At 40.0% G+C, this 19,551-nt stretch overlaps 1 protein-coding gene across 1 annotated transcript in view; it reads right to left on the bottom strand.

Moving 5' to 3' along the window:
• The window catches only part of SYNE2 (spectrin repeat containing nuclear envelope protein 2), a 263,282-nt gene that overhangs the window by 230,219 nt on the left and 13,512 nt on the right, over nt 1–19,551 (bottom strand). The window contains exon 2 of the mRNA XM_063289046.1: nt 18,148–18,287. Coding sequence (XP_063145116.1) covers nt 18,148–18,226 — 79 coding nt within the window. The 5' untranslated portion in view covers nt 18,227–18,287. The remainder of the gene's footprint in view (nt 1–18,147; nt 18,288–19,551) is intronic.

Consider the following 19,551-nt stretch of genomic DNA (forward strand, 5'->3'; position numbering starts at 1 on the left):
GCTTTAAACTATGAAAGGCTCTTCAGAAACATCAACTCTTGTCTGGAACTGCTATCTACTTACCCATTGGTGAGAGCATTTTTCTTCTGAATTTGGACAGTTTATTATGAAAATGACCTCACCTGATGGATTTATTATTTGAATGGCCCTTGGTAACCAATTCCAGTCAGGCCAGGGCACATCATGACATCATGACAACAGAGCAAACCTTTTTGGGGGTGGGGGCAAGGCCATAACTATGTGGGGCAGGCGGGGCATATGCCCCGGGCGCTGTGCTGAGGGGGCACCAAAATGAGCACTGGGGGGCGCCAAAATGGGTGCGGAATCCATGTTTGCCCCGGGTGATACAGACCCTAGTTGTGGGCCTGGGTGGGGGGATGCCCGTCTGTTTGCAGTTTTAGGCTTCTAAAAGATTTAGTGCACCTTATTTCTTTTGTTTCCCACTGGTTCAGCAATTTGTCACTGTTTTTTTCTTTTCTTTTCTTTTTTTGATACTGTGATCCTGGTGAATACTGGGAGCCACAAGTAAGGAGGAGAGGTACATGTGGCCTGAAAGCTAAAAGTTCCCCCCTGCCAGAAACTTTGGTTGCTCAAACTTTACAGCAATTTTTACAGCAATTCGGGGGAAGAAGGCTGCAATTTCGGTTCCTTGAGAGTATAGGCAAGTTAGGGGAGGAGCAAGTTCTTTTTTTCTTCACATGCATAATACAAAAATAATTAAATAATTCTGGAGTGGCAGCAAGCTGTAGTGAGCTTCCTTTCTCGATCAAAACTAAATTTGTGATAGCAACATTAACTATAGGCCCCTTTTGGCAAACTAAAGTAAGCAACCCCAAGAAGAGTTTTGTTACTGTTGTTCCTACTGCCAGCAGCATCCATAGAAAACCATGATGATGGCAAAATTATGACTTGAGCTTGATGAGGCTACTGCATGAAAGTGCCCTTATGTACTTGATCCCTGATGTCTGACACAAGTACATAAGTTGTGCCATTTGTCAGTTGTTCCCTGTGCAAACACCTATGCGTACTGTTAGTGTATCTGGCAGCAAAACCACTTTTTTCCCATTTTTAAAAAAGAAGTGGGTGCTGAGGCAAGTTCCCTCAAAAGCATTGAAAAGTGCATTTTCCTTTCCCAACAATCTAAGAAATGCTCTTCCAGACTTCCCAGATACAGGTACTATGCTGAATTAAAGAGCATTTAACTCCTACTTTGTACTTTTAAAAATACACTTTTCTTAAAAAGAAAAAAAGCTATCTTTTATCACCCAGAGTTATATTAAAAATCCCTATTTGCAATCTGAAATACCCATACTTCATGAGCAAGAAAGTTTTTTTTTACTTTGAATACCCTTTTAAAATGCTTTGCTAGCTAGTTTCTTTCCAACATCTCCAGGATGACTAAAGACAGCATTAAGTTTGCATGTAATTTACATTTCACCAGCATTTGTTATGCAAAGAGTCATAAGGGATTATCTTGTTCCTCATTCAAAAAAAGGATCAAGTCATTAGCATAGCCATTTTCAACAAGAAAGCTAATATTCTCAGAACCACTGCAAAGAGAATTAGACAATTAAGCTCCAAACATGGGTTTACCCATTGTGCTAAGCCATACAGTACATGTTTAGCATGTTGTGTGGATCCAGCTTAGTAGGATGGCAACCCATGGTTTATGACTTGCAGTAGATAAACCTAGCCACTGCATCATATTTAACAAATTACTGCCAAAACAATAGTTAAACATGATATGTGACCCCAGCTATCATGTGACTAAAGTTTCAAACAGTGCTTTGCATTCTTTATTGTGGAAAGATAATAGCAACCAAGGAAAGCAAGGCTGAATCCCTTTGATCATAACATTCAGGGCCTAGAGCAGCCTTTTTCAACTTTTTACCCTGGAGGAACCCTTGAAATATTTTTCAGGCCTTGGGGAACCTCTGCACATTCAGGTCCAATTATAGGCCAGAAGTTATTTGTTTCATGTGCAGGCCTGTGTATATGTATTAACAGTGTTCTTAAACTAAAAATAAAGAATGAAACTTACCTCTTTAATGTGAAGTTGCCCAAATTTGAAATAATTTTTTAAATAAATCGTGATCTCCCAGGGAACCTCTTGTGACTGCTCGCGGAACCCTAGGTTCCACAGAACCCTGGCCTAGAGATACATCACATCACTCTAACCATGGCAGAAAGTGCCCCACAAATCCTTTTTCAATTCCATGGCCTGGCGATATTGCCTTTGTCTCATCCATACTCCACAGCTGAGCTAGTTTCAAGCTGCCTTTAGTTGTTCCAGTTTTAAAGTATTGTGTTCCCTCTTCCCCCAATACAGTTTTGACCACTGGCATGATTTACGATGCTTCCTCAACAGTGTGGTTGATGTCACATATGTACTGGGATCTGCCAAGCTCCCACTGGCCACTTTAGGCTTCTGAGAATATGCACTGCCCTCCATGGTTGGTTTTGTTGGGACTGCAGAGAGACAGGCACCTGGCTTCCGCTGAGGCAATTACCTGCATAACGCCTGACTGGCACTTTGGAAACTGTTAGTAAGATGTTTTGCAGGCTCCTTACAGACATGGATTCAGTGCTCTTTCAAAAGAGCACTAGACCTGTTTTTTAGACATGGGTTTAATGCTCTCTTGAAAGTTCTTCTGTATTGCACAGATGATTTATTTAACCTGGAAAGAGAACCAGGTTCTGCCATATTGAGGTGGCTAATTCTGTCCCAAATGCAGGGGTGACTACAGGGTATGGTCAAAAAAGTCAAGACAATAGCCACCATGTTGTGCTCAAAGCTCCCACATTTTTTAATATGTGTCATCTCACTATCAGGACTTCCATCTTGACTTTTCTGACCTTACCCTGTGGACACCCCTGCTCAAATTTATAAATTGCAGGTTTCCCACCACTTCTGCCAACAAGTGGTTTCACATGGCCACACTTTATACTGCTTTATTACTAGAGGGGGTGGAGTGGAGTGGTCTTTTGACTTCTTATACACCATTGTGGGTATCCTGTGGACTAGTTCTGAGCGCTGCTGACCATGAGTGCATGTTCACTTGCTGCCAGCACAGGCCACCACTCACACGGGGCAAACTGCAGAACAAAGAGCCGCATTCGACTGCACGTGCACACTCCTGCCACTGAATTCCAGTCCAAAATCTGTAATCTGACTGTGATTACAGTCACAGGGAGGGTTGCTGAGTGAAGCAGGAGGGAGCACTGCCTATGCTCTGCACAAGGCCTCCTCTTCCCTCCCACATCCCATCCTACAGCCTCTCACCAGGGCTGCTTTTGGACGTGGGTTTAACAGCCCAGCTGACTGGTCACAGGCACAGCCCATCAGGCAACTTGATAGGTGGCTAAACCTGCCATTCTAAGCACCTGCGTACACCCCCCTCATCAGCCCTACCCCACCATAAGTTCACAAGACCAACTGGTAGTAGTTTTTCCCTCCATCAGATAACTCTCAATGGAGGGGAAACAAAGCTGGGGAAATTCACCAAACGTCCCACATTAAGACTGCAAGGACAGCACCACTCACTCATCACGTCCCTGAGGCAAAAGAGGGCGCAGCCAACAGGGCAGCACAAGGACTAGAGGGTGGGATATTAATACAGCTGTGAGGCATTCAACAGAAACACCCACAGGCTGCAAACATTTTTGGGCAGGTGAGCCCAAGGCTGCTTGTCCATTTCAAATAAACTGCCCTCTCAGTACTTTCAGCCCCTTCCCCAATTTGCTTCAGCTTCTTACTCTTCATCAGCTCCTTCCCAACTCCCATTTCCCATTTATCTCCTTAACCACGGTTTATTGAAAATATCACATTGGCTGGGTTATAGCAAAAGAGTAAGCCTAGCATCTCACTTAAAGAGCAAAAAATGTAGAAGTTAAACATGATGGCACACATCCCTTCACTAACTGGTTTTAGCTGAGCATATCACAGGAACATTACCAATTTCTGGCATGATCCAGGAAAAAAGAAAAAAAAAAGGAAGAATGAGGGCTGTTATTAGAGAAAAATAAACTCCCAAGACTAACCTAATTAAAAAGCAAGGACAAGGTTTCCTTCTTAAGTGAATTCTGGGGATACCTTAATTACAATGGCTGCAACAAAGGAGTCCCTTTCTCAAAGGAAAACAAGATGGAAGAAGTTTATGAAGTGATCCTGATGTTGACAGAGGAGCCTAAGAGGTTATTTCCTTAAGCTAGCAGGATTAGTTGGCTGAATTGCTTTCTGACAGAAAGGCAAACTTCCATGTAACTGAAGATAAAGCACCCACATTTCAAGGAGGAAAGGGCAGGAGGCAAGCCTTGGAGGCCTTGCTGTTTTTTTAAAAGATGGGCCCAGGTCAAGTTAGAGATAAGTGGCTTTTTGTACTCTTACCATCAGCACAGAAACAGTTTGCTTGGCAAGATTAATGCAGTATTTGTTGTGGGGCACAGTTGCATCCTCCAAAAGACTACCATTGTGCATTTGTGTCACGGTTTTTGCATCTTTAAAATCCAAGGAAATAAAAACAGGACTGCCTTTCCTTCCACAGGGCAGAGATATTGGCTGACTTGCCTGATGATCCAACACCAGAGCAAAAGATAGAGGGCTGTCCCAGTTAACTTGGGAGCAGCCACCTTGGCTGCTATTCTGGCTACCTTAGTAGCTGACAGCAACCCTTATCTTGGGTATTCTTTATAGGGAAAAAATATCTTTAGTGGCCCAATGGGTGTCAGAAACATCAGGGACAAGATGGGGGAAAACATTTGGCCCATATTGCAGGGCTATTCCAGCTTCCTGTCTCTGCTGGAGGATGGCAGGGACAGCTAAATTAAAATGAATCCTCTTTTTTTGGGTTTGGACTACACAGAAGCAAGAATTGGGCAAGTTAGCAATGATTAACTTGGGTATTCTGGAGAAGGTTTAAGGCTTAATTTTAACTGAGAAGTAACTGTACCACCTTCAGCAAAGGATCGTTGCCTTGTCGCGGTGCTGGAGCTTGAGCACCTCAATGATGCCATGAGCTAAACCGTGAAGGACCACCCAAGACGGGAAGGTCATGACAGAGAGGTCAGACTAAACGCGATCCCTGGGGAAGGTAATGGCAACCCACCCCAGTATTCTTGCCGTGAAAACTAAATGGATCAGTACAACCAGAGATATGTCGGTATACCATCGGAAGATGAGACCCCCAGGTCGGAAGATGGTCAAAAGGCTACTGGGGAGGAACAGAGGATGAGTTCAACTAGCCCCAGACGTGATGACGCAGCTAGCTCAAAGCCGAAAGGACGGCTAGTGGCCGACGGTGCTGGTGGTGAATGGCGAATCCAATGTTCTAAGGATCAACACACCATTGGAACCTGGAATGTAAGATCTATGAGCCAGGGCAAATTGGATGTGGTTATTGGTGAGATGTTGTCCTAACAACCAGGAAACACACTGAGACAATGAACTGGTCTCTAATATTTATTGCTAGTACTTAACAGGAATCCTAACAAACTGAAGAAGCGTGGGAAAAACCCAGACATATAACCCCCAAGGGTTAAGGCGGTCCCGATCTGTGTCTCTTTGAATGGCTGAACAATTCATCAGTGCTACGCATGCGCTTGACAGTCTGGATGGGAGCCCCCTGCTCGCCATCCTTACTCATGACAGATGTCAAGATTAAAGATAGACATTTTGGGCATCAGTGAACTGAAATGGACTGGAATGGGCCACTTCACATCAGATGACCACCAGATCTACTACTGTGGACAAGAGGACCACAGAAGAAATGGAGTAGCCTTCATAATTAATAGTAAAGTGGCTAAAGCAGTGCTTGGATACAATCCAAAAAATGATAGAATGATCTCAATTCGAATTCAGGGCAAGCCATCTAACATCTGATATTCTAGAGGTGACGGACTCGTCCCTGGGGGAGCTGGGGGTGTTGACGACCGACAGGAAGCTCTGGCGTGGGCTGGTCCATGAAGTCACGAAGAGTCGGAAGCGACTAAACGAATAAACAACAACAATATCTAACATCACAGTGATCCAAATATATGCCCCAACCACAGATGCTGAAGAAGCTGAAGTAGAGCGGTTCTATGAGGATCTGCAGCACCTATTGGATGACACGCCTAAAAGAGATGTTATTTTCATCACGGGAGACTGGAATGCTAAGGTAGGCAGTCAAATGACACCTGGAATTACAGGTAAGCATGGCCTGGGAGAACAAAACGAAGCAGGACACAGGCTGATAGATTTTTGCCAAGACAACTCACTCTGCATAACAAACACTCTCTTCCAGCAACCTAAGAGACGGCTTTATACATGGACTTCCCCAGATGGACAACACCGAAATCAGATTGACTACATCCTTTGCAGCCAAAGGTGGCGGACATCTATACAGTCGGTAAAAACAAGACCTGGAGCTGACTGTAGTTCAGATCATGAACTTCTTATTGCACAATTTAGGATCAGACTAAAGAGATTTGGGAAGACCCACAGATCAGCTAGATATGAGCTCACTAATATTCCTAAGGAATATGCAGTGGAGGTGAAGAATAGATTTAAGGGACTGGACTAAGTAGATAGGGTCCCGGAAGAACTCTGGACAGAAGTTCGCAACGTTGTTCAGGAGGCAGCAACAAAATACATCCATCCCAAAGAAAGAGAAAACCAAGAAGGCAAAATCGCTGTCTGCTGAGACACTAGAAGTAGCCCAAGAAAGAAGGAAAGCAAAAGGCAACAGCGATGGGGGGAGATATGCCCAATTAAATGCAAAATTCCAGAGGCTAGCCAGAAGAGATAAGGAATTATTTTTAAACAAGCAATGCGCGGAAGTGGAAGAAGACAATAGAATAGGAAGGACAAGAGACCTCTTCGAGAAAATTAGAAACATTGGAGGTAAATTCCAGGCCAAAATGGGTATGATCAAAAACAAAGATGGCAAGGACCTAACAGAAGAAGAAGAGATCAAGAAAAGGTGGCAAGAATATATGGAAGAGTATAGGAAGGATAACAATATTGGGGATAGGTTTGACGGTGTGGTCAGGGAGCTAGAGCCAGACATCCTGAAGAGTGAGGTTGAATGGGCCTTAAGAAGCATTGCTAATAACAAGGCAGCAGGAGATGATGGCATCCCAGCTGAACTGTTCAAAATCTTGCGAGATGATGCTGTCAAGGTAATGCATGCTATATGCCAGCAAACTTGGAAAACACAGGAATGGCCATCAGATTGGAAAAAATCAACTTATATCCCCATACCAAAAAAGGGAAACACTAAAGAATGTTCAAACTATCGAACAGTGGCACTCATTTCACATGCCAGTAAGGTAATGCTCAAGATCCTGCAAGGGAGACTTCAGCAATTCATGGAGCAAGAATTGCCAGATGTACAAGCTGGGTTTAGAAAAGGCAGAGGAACTAGGGACCAAATTGCCAATATCCAATGGATAATGGAAAAAGCCAGGGAGTTTGAGAAAAACATCTATTTCTGTTTTATTGACTATTCTAAAGCCTTTGACTGTGTGAACCATAACAAATTGTGGCAAGCTCTTAGTGGTATGGAGATACCAAGTCATCTTGTCTGCCTCCTGAAGAATCTGTATAACGACCAAGTAGCAACAGTAAGAACAGACCATGGAACAACGGACTGGTTTAAGATTGGGAAAGGAGTACGGCAAGGCTGTATACTCTCACCCTACCTACTCAACTTGTATGCAGAACACATCATGCAACATGCTGGGCTTGAGGAATCCAAGGCTGGAGTTAAAAACGCTGGAAGAAACGTTAACAATCTCAGATATGCAGATGATACCACTTTGATGGCTGAATGCGAAGAGGAACTGAGGAGCCTTATGATGAAGGTGGAGGAAGAAAGTGCAAAAGCTGGCTTGCAGCTAAACCTCAAAAAAACCAGGATTATGGCAACCAGCTTGATTGATAACTGGCAAATAGAGGGAGAAAATGTAGAGGCAGTGAAAGACTTCGTATTTCTAGGTGCGAAGATTACTGCAGATGCTGACTGCAGTCAGGAAATCAGAAGACGCTTCATCCTTGGGAGAAGAGCAATGACAAATCTCGATAAAATAGTTAGGAGCAGAGACATCACACTGACAACAAAGGTCTGCATAGTTAAAGCAATGGTGTTCCCCGTAGTAACATATGGCTGCAAGAGCTGGACCATAAGGAAGGCTGAGAGAAGGAAGATCGATGCTTTTGAACTGTGGTGTTGGAGGAAAATTCTGAGAGTGCCTTGGACTGCAAGAAGATCAAACCGGTCCATCCTCCAGGAAATAAAGCCAGACTGCCAACTTGAGGGAATGATATTAAAGGCAAAACTGAAAGACTTTGGCCACATAATGAGAAGACAGGACACCCTGGAGAAGATGCTGATGCTAGGGAGAGTGGAGGGCAAAAGGAAGAGGGGCCGACCAAGGGCAAGGTGGATGGATGATATTCTAGAGGTGATGGACTCGTCCCTGGGGGAGCTGGGGGTGTTGACGACCGATAGGAAGCTCTGGCGTGGGCTGGTCCATGAAGTCACGAAGAGTCGGAAGCGACTAAACGAATAAACAACAACAAACTGTACCACTAGATTTTAACAGCACAGCACATCAGAGATTCCCAGCCTTTCTTGGTCAATGGGCACATCTTCCATTTAAATGTATACTGTGGGCACTTAAAGAAAATTACCGCTATGAGGGGTTTGCCCATTTATAAAATGGCTGCCACATCAGGCATGACCAGTTACAAAAGACTAATTAGTCAGAAGGCAAACTCATGAGGTTTTGTTCTGCCACCCTCTCTAGCCTCTCAAGATACTCATTGTCAACCTGCAGTCTACTTTTCTTTTTAATTTTGAGGTAGGTAATTTTGAGCCTTTATAGCTGCAGGAATCCACCATTTTTATTTTCTAAGAACATCCATGAGACCAAGATGGATTCCAAGGGCTTTCTTTGAAATAATCTTGATTCTGGAGGCTGGTGCTTTGCTTTGTGGTGTACCAGCTTCCTTTTTAGTTTTAAAATTAAAATAATCTTTTAAAAATTAGAAAGTAGAATGTGGCAATAGCAGAATAGGTACAAGGGAGATGTCCAAAGTACAACAAAGGAAGAATGGAGTTGCCCTATTCTCTTTTTATTAAACCCACAAGAAATAAGAGGGGAAACGTCCTGGCTCCTGGTCACTCAGTATTTAGTTTTCCAAACTTTGATATCTAAATTGACAGGTTATATTGCTAATTTTATATTCTTGTTAACTGTGGATCCTGATGAGATGGAAAGGAAGGAGAGAGAGATCCAGGATGTGGAATCTTTTGGGGCAGTGCCCATGTTTGAAAAAACACATATGGGAGCTCTTATAAAATAGCTGCCATAAGGCGGCAATCACAAAATGGTTACGTCTGAGATATCAAATTCAAATCCCCAATAATCTAATATGTTTTGTGACTCTGGACCATACATTCTTTCAACCTAACCAATCTAACAGGGTTGTTGTAAAGTTAACATTAGCAGGCATGTGCAAAGTATTCAAAAGAGGCACTTGGAAAAATGCATTAGCATGAGCAAAGCATCCTTCCTTGAAACATTAAAGCAGATGTATCTTCTGGAAAGTGTTATCGCCACATGTGTGTGCATACACAGCCATTTTGCTTTGGTTGTACCCCCACGCGCAACTGCTTTACTTCACTAGTGATCCCAGCTAAAGTATCTGTGCATACACATACGCAGGAAACTGGGGAATGTCTTTGCAGCAGTCACACAGAGCCTTCTAGGAGATGTGGCTGCTTTGACAATTTGAGGACTGCCTTGTTCATGCCAGTGTGCTTTGTCAAATGCTCTTTTTGAATGCTTTGCACAGCTCAAGGTTCTTTTGTGTTTCATGAAACTTTTTAGATAAGGCACTATATTTGTGGTATGTTATCCCCAAAACCTATGAAGATGTGTATCAGCACTTAGGAAATACATTAACACAAGGACCCGGATCAACATCATGCTAGGCTATACGTTGCTTGACTATGGATGCACTTTTTTTTTAATAAGCCACAATTGGGTGGATTGGCTCATCACAATAAGCCATAAAACATGATTTACAAACTACATTCATAACATGCTAAGTGAAAACCAAACAAACCACATTATAGCTTAGCACAATTTGGGAGCCCAGTCTATATATTGTGACACTTTTTTTTCCCATGCTATCGTCTATGTTGGCATTAGTAAATTATATTGTATTATTCACTGACTGATTGATTTTACAATGCTTATATCTGACTCCAATCCCGAGAGACTAAGTAGTTTATAATATCAGAAATAAAGAAAATATAATAACTAAATCAAAATCAGAAATCAAAGGAACAGTCAAATCTGTTTTTTATTGTATTATTGTTAAAATATATTTCATTGTGGGTTTCTCTTATAGTCCCATTGGTTGAAAAATAAGGAAAATGGGTTTGAGTATCTGGGGGAGGGGGGCATATCATGATGCCATCATGCAAATAATGTAAATTATGTAATGTATGCATTTTGTGCAATAACGTCATGATGTGTATCATGCCATTGTGGCTTCTACCAGGCATCTATGAAATTGGATTAAAAACAACAACAATAAAGCAAGTAAAAGCGCAATGTAAAGCATGTTTAGCCAGAAGTCAGTTCAGTGGCATTTCTTTCTGAGCACTGTGCAGTGCAATACTGCTGTCTTTTACATATCTCTTCAAAACTAATCCAACTGGTATTAACAGACCTTAGGCCTAGATCAGTGTTTCTCAGCCTCTGCAACTTTACGCATGCTGGCTGGGGAATTCTGGGAGTTGATGTCCACAAATCTTAAAAGTTGGTGAGGTTGAGAAACACTGGAGTAGAAAAGGGTTCATATGGTCTTGCAGCCTCAGTCAATCAAGCTGGTCACAATTCAACTAATTCTGTGGCAGTCAAAAGACTCTATAGCCTTCCACTACTCTGCAGGCAGCAATTACCTATCTAGGGCACCCAACGGCATTTCAGTCCCCATTGCAGCTGCTTCCACCCTCCACAGCTCCTCCTCATTTATTTTCAACATGAGGCTATTCTTTTTCCATACCAGACAACTCCAGGAGGTAATAATTTCACAAAAGCTCTGATTCTTCTACCATGAGGTTCATTAAAACAGACTTTTTACATTTAAAGGAATGATGAATGGACTCTTTGTGTCAGAGGATTTTAATAAGGCTGTAAATTACCTAGGATTTATCTTGCTCTAGTTGCATGCACAGAGTAACTGACCTACAATAAATTTAACCCAAGATACTGGATTAGAAACTGTGCATTTCCTTTTTAAAAGCACTACAGATGGAAGGCAATCTTTCTTCCTAAGTTCCTTCCTAAAGAACTATTGATCAGCTACATCAGAAAAAGGCAACATGACATCTGCAGTATTTTGCATGAAATCTCCCATATTCCCCACCAATTGCTGTTAATGTCTAGAGGGATTGTAGCCCATTCCATCCCAACTGCCTTCCCAATTTGGATGCTCTCCAGATGTATGGAAATGCTCTTGTTTTCACTACTAAAAATCATCCATTATTAGAAATCTGGCATTCTTTGGTTTTGCTTTGGGCGCTTTATTCTAATCTGCTTATGAACATGTTGTCACAATTTTTCATGTATATTTCCCTTCCCCCTATCTTTACTTTATCAATGCATTTAAGTATATTAAATTGCAGTTCAAAAAAGGCATCTTGATGGGATCACTTTCATAACTCTCTTCTGCTGTGATTTAATCTGGGAAGGGCTCAACACATCTTTCAGGCACCAAGCTGGGGAAGGCTACGGTAGAACATCGCTAACTACAGGCTGACTTCTGTTCTGTCAAATGTCACTGAAATCAACAGGATTAACTTCAAAGTCTATACACCTGGGACTACAAAATGGGTAGAGATCAGAAGAACCAAGATGATGGACCAAGACAAGCAGTTTCTCATATTTTAATTTACCTGTCTCCCCACAACTGCTATATGCGTTTATTTTTAGTCTGTCGCCAATTTCCCTGTTCAACCTCATTAACAAGAAAACTTTGGGTTAATTCTCAGTTAAAAAAAAAAACTCATATGTACATGTGTTTGTTCATACTCATACCCTATAAATCAATTCTCACTGCTCACCCCCAAATTTCTCCCACCCCCAAGTCAAAAGATAGTGTTGGTGCTGCAAGAATTAAAGCCCTAGAATCACATATTCTAGAGTCTTGCACACGGTAATAATTAGGCAATCTATATTGAACCTACCACAACATGTGAATAACTCAAGATCAGTGGGATGCAGATAAGAATCCCCTTTGCACTTTTAAAGAGGAGATGGATCTTGCTCAGATTACCTGAAGCTCCAAGAACTCTAAATGAATGGTCATGGGCAGAGATTTTAAAGCAGATGTACAAAAAGGGCAATTTGTGTATATATTTCATTTTATTAGGAATAAAATGAAACCGTAATTTGAATGTATGGAATTTATGTTCAGTTGTTTCAACAGTCTGTCTATCCTAGTATTGTCAACTATAGCTAAAATGAACTGAGATTTGTAGAGGTTATATATAATAAACCTTGAATTAAGATGGTTCTTTGAAGATCTTACTCCATCACCTACTACTGAGATCCTTTAATATGTCAATGCTGGGAATTGAACTTGAGGCCTTTTCTGTAAATTAGAACTTACTGAATTGAACTTGAGGCCTTTTGCCGTATATTATAACTATTCTTGTTATTATGGGATCTCTAGTCTAATACAAGGCTGGGAAAAGCTGTTATGGCCCAACTTCTACCCCTCTTATCAATTATATAAAGATTTACAAAATATCTTTCAGAAACTCACAAAATGGAAATATTTTATGATGTTATTTCCAAGAACATGGTGATGCAACAAAGTCACAAACTAAACTGTGATAAATAGTCTAATTTTTATAAAACCCAGCCCTTTCCCTATAAGTCAAGGACACAATTGCAACTTTCTTCCAGCATGTCTCAATGTTTTCATTCTCTCTTCTCTGATAGAAGGTATGAGCATGGCCTGTTCAATTAAACAGTACCTGTTTTAACAACTGATTTGTCCAAATGTCTGCTGAATCAGGTCCTGAGCATGAGAGTTAAATAGGTTAAGAAGCAGAATTATGCTCTGGCAGATGGTGTGCAAATTGGATCAGCAAGCATGGAGAGTAAATCCCGCACAGGCTTGTTCAATGGGAGCTACCACCCACCTCCTCCTCCTCCTCTCCAAGATGCACACCTCATCACCTTTCCTGGCACTTTCAGGCTTAGTACCCATGGGAACAGGAGGCCAGAAGAGGTGTGATGGAGGGGAGATCGGTACTTGTAATCCTTGTCACCAAATCTCTGAAGAGTTCTCTTTTCTGTCTACAGGTCTGATAGATGCTAAGCAAAATTAATTTGCTTTGATGTGAATTCACATAAGCAGCACTGCTGACAAACAGCACCATCCAGATCCAACAACAGTCATGAACCTTTAATCAACACTGCATTGGAAAACAATGTCTACTTTCAGCCTGTCTGCTGCCTATTACTAGCTTCGGCTGGCGTATACCAGTAACTGATACTGAGATTACAGTAATGTATTTTGTTTTGAAGCAATTACTTATTTGCTGAGTAGGGGACCTAGTAACATACATGTTACTGCGGTGTTAAAGCAACAGCACTAGTGGCCAATTAATACCCAAGCCAGGTTCAAGTTTGCGCTTTGGGCACATAAAGTGTAAAACAACTTGGACTAGGCTATCTTCCAGATTGTTTTCTCCGTTACAGAACTGGATGGTCACTAAAATTATCAGAGGAGGTCTTACTGTGTGTGCTGTGATTGGTAATGCTGTCTTACGGTTACTGACAGGGGAACTTCTCTATGGTGGTACCTGCTGTCTGGAAAGCTCTCTCCCCTGAAATCCATGAGAACTTACTATAATGCCTTCTTGATATCTAAGTCTGAAAGACTTACCTTTCCACCCAGGCCTTCCTTGTGGGAATGCTATTCTTTCCTTTCTACCCTTTTTTTTTTAAAGAAGTACTGCAATTTTGTTGCCTTAATAATTTTTTATATTTGGATGGCACTCTAAATGATTACATGAGAAGCAGCATAAAATGTATTAAATAAATAACAGAATAGTTTCCCTGTTCTTCAGGGTAACTCTGCACATCAGAAATATTAATTTCTTCCTTAACACACTGCAAAGAACAACATGTAACTAGAAATTGTAACCACTGTCGTCAGTTAGCAGAACAGATGCCCCTTCCTCTCTGTACTACCCCAAGTACAGACAAATGTGTTCCAGGCAAATTAAGAAGATACCTGGGGCATGCAAGGAGAAAGAAAGCAATAGGATGTCCCACTGCACAAACTGATGTCCATTCACATAATGCTGGGTGTAGCCAGGCTTACTTTCCCCATGATGCCTCTTGGATATAACAGCGAGCTGTTGGCATCCACCATTTTAGGTCTCTCTCTGTCTCTAGTAGGAATGGGCAAACTTTCTCAGACCAAGGAGAAGCAGATTAAACCACAAAATCAGTCTTCCGCGTAATATTTTTCTCAGTTCAGAGTGGTTGCACAGTAGCTCAATCAAATGAGAAAGATGCCATGAGTCATCATGGAATTTGCTAACTGTTTCTCCATCGTTGGTATTTATGACTTCATGTTTATTGAAGAAGGGTGTGGTGGCAGACACACCTGAAGTGATTTTCCTTTCTAAGAAACAATAATTAAACAGCAGTGCTACTGCACCACAGAAAACAAGTCCAAGCATTAGTAGTATTTGTTCTATAATATTAGCAAGTAGGTTTGATGTGTAACTTTGACTTATAGAAGCATGAGTGGCCGATAATTTATAGCTGATCATAAAAAGATGAGTATCACTACTAAAAGAATAACTATACATTGATAAATTGTACAGCTCCTTTATATTTTTTTGCAGTGAAACATTCATAACTTCAGTTCCAAGTTTTTCTTTGAACTACAATTTCCTTCTGTTCCCAAGAAAATAATGCGGAGAAGATATATAACAATAAAAACTTGATTTATGAAATCATTTAGAGTAGGCGTGTGTTTATCACCTTTCCCAGTAGCCACAGGCAACCAGAATTCCAGGAAGGTGACTAAGCAGCATGTCAAACAACTAACCGATTGCTCTACCTCTCCTTCTTCATTGCCAGCATGGAGATACAGGCTTGTATTTAACAACTTGCCTAGTAGTCAAGGGTAACTAGAATTCCATGCAGGTGAGCAAGCAAGCTGTCAAAGATTTGACAAATTGCCCTATCCCTCCTTTGAAATTACCAGCATGAAAATTTAAATTCCTAACTTCTGAACTAATAAAAAACAAGCTCAGAATAGTAATTTTTGTAGGCTTATTTATATACACTGGAATCACATTGTTTTTAGCCATGGTTTATTAATTAAGCCACAGTTGGTTGTCTTACACGTCATATGAATCTCATAAACCACGGTTTTCATACTGCTACACTGGCTTCACACAATACAGTAAATTGGGAAAAATGGCTTGCCATGTTGAGTGAACTAAGCGTTATTTCTGTCAGTATGTTCAAAACATCTGTGCTTACACAACATATTAGGCATTTTATCCCAGTGTACTGTGCAAACCCAGTCTCTGTGGGCAATTCAGAAACAGAATGAATTCATTAAACCATGGTTAAATTAATCACAGAATAAACATTTAATGCAAACATAGCCATTATCTTACAAACACTGATCATATGAGTTTTCGTTATGAAGCTAACCAGTTATAGTTAATTCAATAAATCATACTTAAACAAACCATAGTTAGGCACCATGTACTAAGCTAGCCATGAACTGTTATAATCTTGCCCATATTTAAGAATGATTTTTGCAGCAAGAATGAAAGTTGAGATTTGGCATTACTGGAACTGTGAGAAAAAGAATTCTGCTTAAGATTTAGAGTAATTCCAGAAGAACATGGAGAGGATATCATAGAAAAGATTGTTAAATCCCTGATTTCCTGGATTGGGAGGAAGATGATACTGATACAGAGATTAATAAGGTCTATAGGTTCAAGACACGTTTTACAAAATTAAGAAATGTTCCAAGGGATATTCTTGTGCACTTTGGCAGGAAGAAAACAAGAGACCAAGTTCTATAGCAGCATTTTAATACTAGATCGTGGATTAATAATGCAGATGTAATTGTACTTAAGGAAATCCCAATTACAATACTACACAAGAGAAAATAGTACTTTTTTCTGATGAACTTAAACAGAAGAAAATTCCATTTAGGTGGGACAAGTTGGAAGGGGTGATTTTTACTTTTAAACAGAGAGGGACATTTTATCATGCATGTTGGACATATAAAAAAGCTTTAAAAATGGATTCAAATACATACTTTGATACAGAGGTTCTTAAAGATCAATATTCAATTGAAACCAGAACTTTTCCTTTTAGGATTGATGGATAAACGGTTAGAAAAAAGCAATGGAAGATTATTTCAGTATATGATTACTGAAGCAAGATTACTATATGCACAAAGGTGGAAAAATTTGACACTACCCACTATGGAGGAATGGTTGGAGAAATTGACAGATTTTGCTGAAATGGATAAATTGACTTCTTTGATAAGAGAAAAGACAGTATCTACATTCACTGGTGACTGGAAGCCTCTAATGGACTTTTTGCGTAAAAATAAAAAAAAATGAATTTGTGATTTATGGTTTTGATGATTAGACAAGGCTGGATTATAGAAAGAGGAGTAATATGATGTAACATTAGAGAGAGAGGTTAGAATATATTTGCATTCTTAACTGCTGTGAAGAATTACAGAAGCCATTTCTTTATATCTTTTTTCTTTCTTTTCTATTTTTCTTCAACTTTTTTCTTTTCTTGCACTTTTTGCTTTTTCTTTGATTTCTTTCTTTTTCTTTTTTCTTCCTTACTTTATATGAGTCTGTGTTAGTTTTTATCTTCTTGTTTAAAGGTTTTAACAAAAATTAGGTATAAAAAAAGAAATAAAATTAAATAAGCAAGCGTCAAATTTTCCAATCATGCAAAGTGAGCACCCTCACTCTGTGCATTCAGCAGAGTACTAAACAAGTAAAACCTTTGGCCAAGGATTTCTGAACCCCAGAAATCTTCCTTGATAAGTGTTCACAAGAGCAAGAGGAGTACAGAATGAAATCAAAAGTATTTCTATTAGAGTTGTGCAAAACATTTCAAAAGAGCACTTTAGAAATTTTATTGAACCTGTGCAAAGATCCTCCTCCATGGTTTAGGCATGTCCTATGGAAGGGTCACCCAGCTGCTTCAAAGGCTTTCTCCCACCTGCCCCATGTTTGGATATATCAAAGACAACTCTTCCAATGGAGCAGAATTGGTTCACTCGTTTTAGGTTTTACCTATTTACCACATTTCAGTTCCATTTTCTTCCAAGGGCAAATTAATTATGTTTTTAAACTAATGAGACAAAACAACCAATACAGTCTAAACAAGGGGAAACAACTAATGTCATTAAATGAAGGTTCAGAGACAGTAAGTCTCTGAATGGCTACTTTCACCCAAAATGTATAACCCAGAATTTATTAAACTGTGCTCTGTTGTATGTAATGGCCTGTCTTATACATAATTCTAAAGGTCCGCAATTGCCAGCATCCCCTGAAAGGTCTGGGTATATCACCCAACCAATCCAAATTGCAGTTTTTAATGTGGCAGAAGGATAAAAATACATGATTGGAGAATATTTATTTATGTAGTAATACATTAACAATACTTCAATTCCAGTTACATGTAAATGAAATAAATTTTAATTTTTAACCTCACTTTACCCATTATTTTCTGGAGTGAAGCTCTTGGCACACCATTCAGACACCAAGTGGCTCTTGGCTCAGAACAAAGTAATATCTATATTCTGACCCCAAATCAAAGAAGCAGCAATGTAGCTTAGCATGACATCAGAATCCAGATCACATCATGTTTCTTTGCTGGAAGAATCTGGCTGATTATGGTCAGAAGCAGGACACTGGGTTAGATTAATCTTATTCATTCGTTTTACTTTATTTTAAGTCTGCCCTAGGATCTGAGATATTCTTCTGATGAGGCTATGACCATAAATGTTGTCTACTGCATAAAATAATCAATATATATGTTTTATGGCATTTAAACAAGACCTACCTTGCAATGAATAATGACGATCATCAATCTCTGTAGAAGATTGTTCTTCAGATACCAATGAAGTTTTAGGAGGTTCCATGCTTTTATGTCCAAACAATTACCGTAAGCTCATTTCAGTGGCCAAACTGGAAGACAGAAACCTACAAGAGAAACCAACATTAATAGCAGTCAATATAGCTAGATTTCTCTTGTAAAACTGATACTTGTGAAAAAGCCTCTAGCCTCAGAAAAAGGCAATGCACCTGCTTCTGTTTTCTAAGAACAATGTTTGCTTAAATTATCTGGATTGGAACTACTACTCCTTTCTGAATCATAACGCTATTAGTTACCTTTCTGGGCTGTACTCATACCGGCTCGTCTCCATTTCTGGAAAAGTCACTGCCAGAAACAGGAGATATATTTATTTAAAAAATCCAAAAAACTGAAGCATAGATTGGAAGGGGTGAAGATAGATTAGAAAGTCAGACCGACAGCTTCCTGGGGTACTTTCAGTTATTGTGTCCAAGTTCTCTGAGAAGAGCTTCTTTTATTTCACCCTTAATAAATCTTTTGCAAAATGTGGTCCTTTTCTTTATCAGCAATTATTACAGCAGGTTGGATACAAAAGTAACTGAACCAACAAAAGATTAAAAGGTGGCTATGAAAGTGAAGTTGCCTGACACAAGAACAGTCTTTCTTGTCCTATCTGTATCTTAGCTACCACAGCGTACCCATGCAAATTCCTTTTGCAACAGAGTTCATTTTTCAGCCCTGAACTTGGTAACTTGCCTTCCTTTTGGATGCTGATACTCAGCAATCAAAAAACCCAGATTGAGCTGCTACAGACATGAAAAGCCTTCTAAATGGAGAAAAAAGTTCATGGACTTGATTGCAATAGATCCATGCTATCAGCCAGTGAAACTTAAAAACTAAAAACAAACAAACAAAAAACTGGGGAGAAAGTGTAGGAGCCAAACAAATCTGCTTTTCACTCAGCACACAAAAGGCAGTAAATTTGCATTATTTCCTATTGAGGTAGATGTCCAGTCCACACAATTTGTCATTCTTTACTGCTTTAGATCAAAATTCCTTAATGATGTCCTGAGAAAAAACACCTCTTCGTTTCTATTTGTTTAAGACTTTAAAAACAAATGCCTCTAACACAGACAATCAACAATTAACTGATGGAATCTAATGGAAAAATAGAAAGGCAAGAGGAATACATGGAGAGTAGATCTGTCAGCAGTAATTTGGTGCAACAGAAGTGAAGTCTCTATGATTCAGCTCACTCATAATACTAAGCCAGAATGGGGTTTGTTTGGTTTATGGCTTAAAGTGTTATACAAAGCCAGCCAATTATGGTTTATTTTTATACTCTGAAAAAGCATAGCTTAATATAACGTGCAAACTTAGCCTAAATCTACA

This window comes from Candoia aspera, chromosome 1 (assembly GCF_035149785.1).
Source record: "Candoia aspera isolate rCanAsp1 chromosome 1, rCanAsp1.hap2, whole genome shotgun sequence".
NCBI lineage: Eukaryota > Metazoa > Chordata > Lepidosauria > Squamata > Boidae > Candoia > Candoia aspera.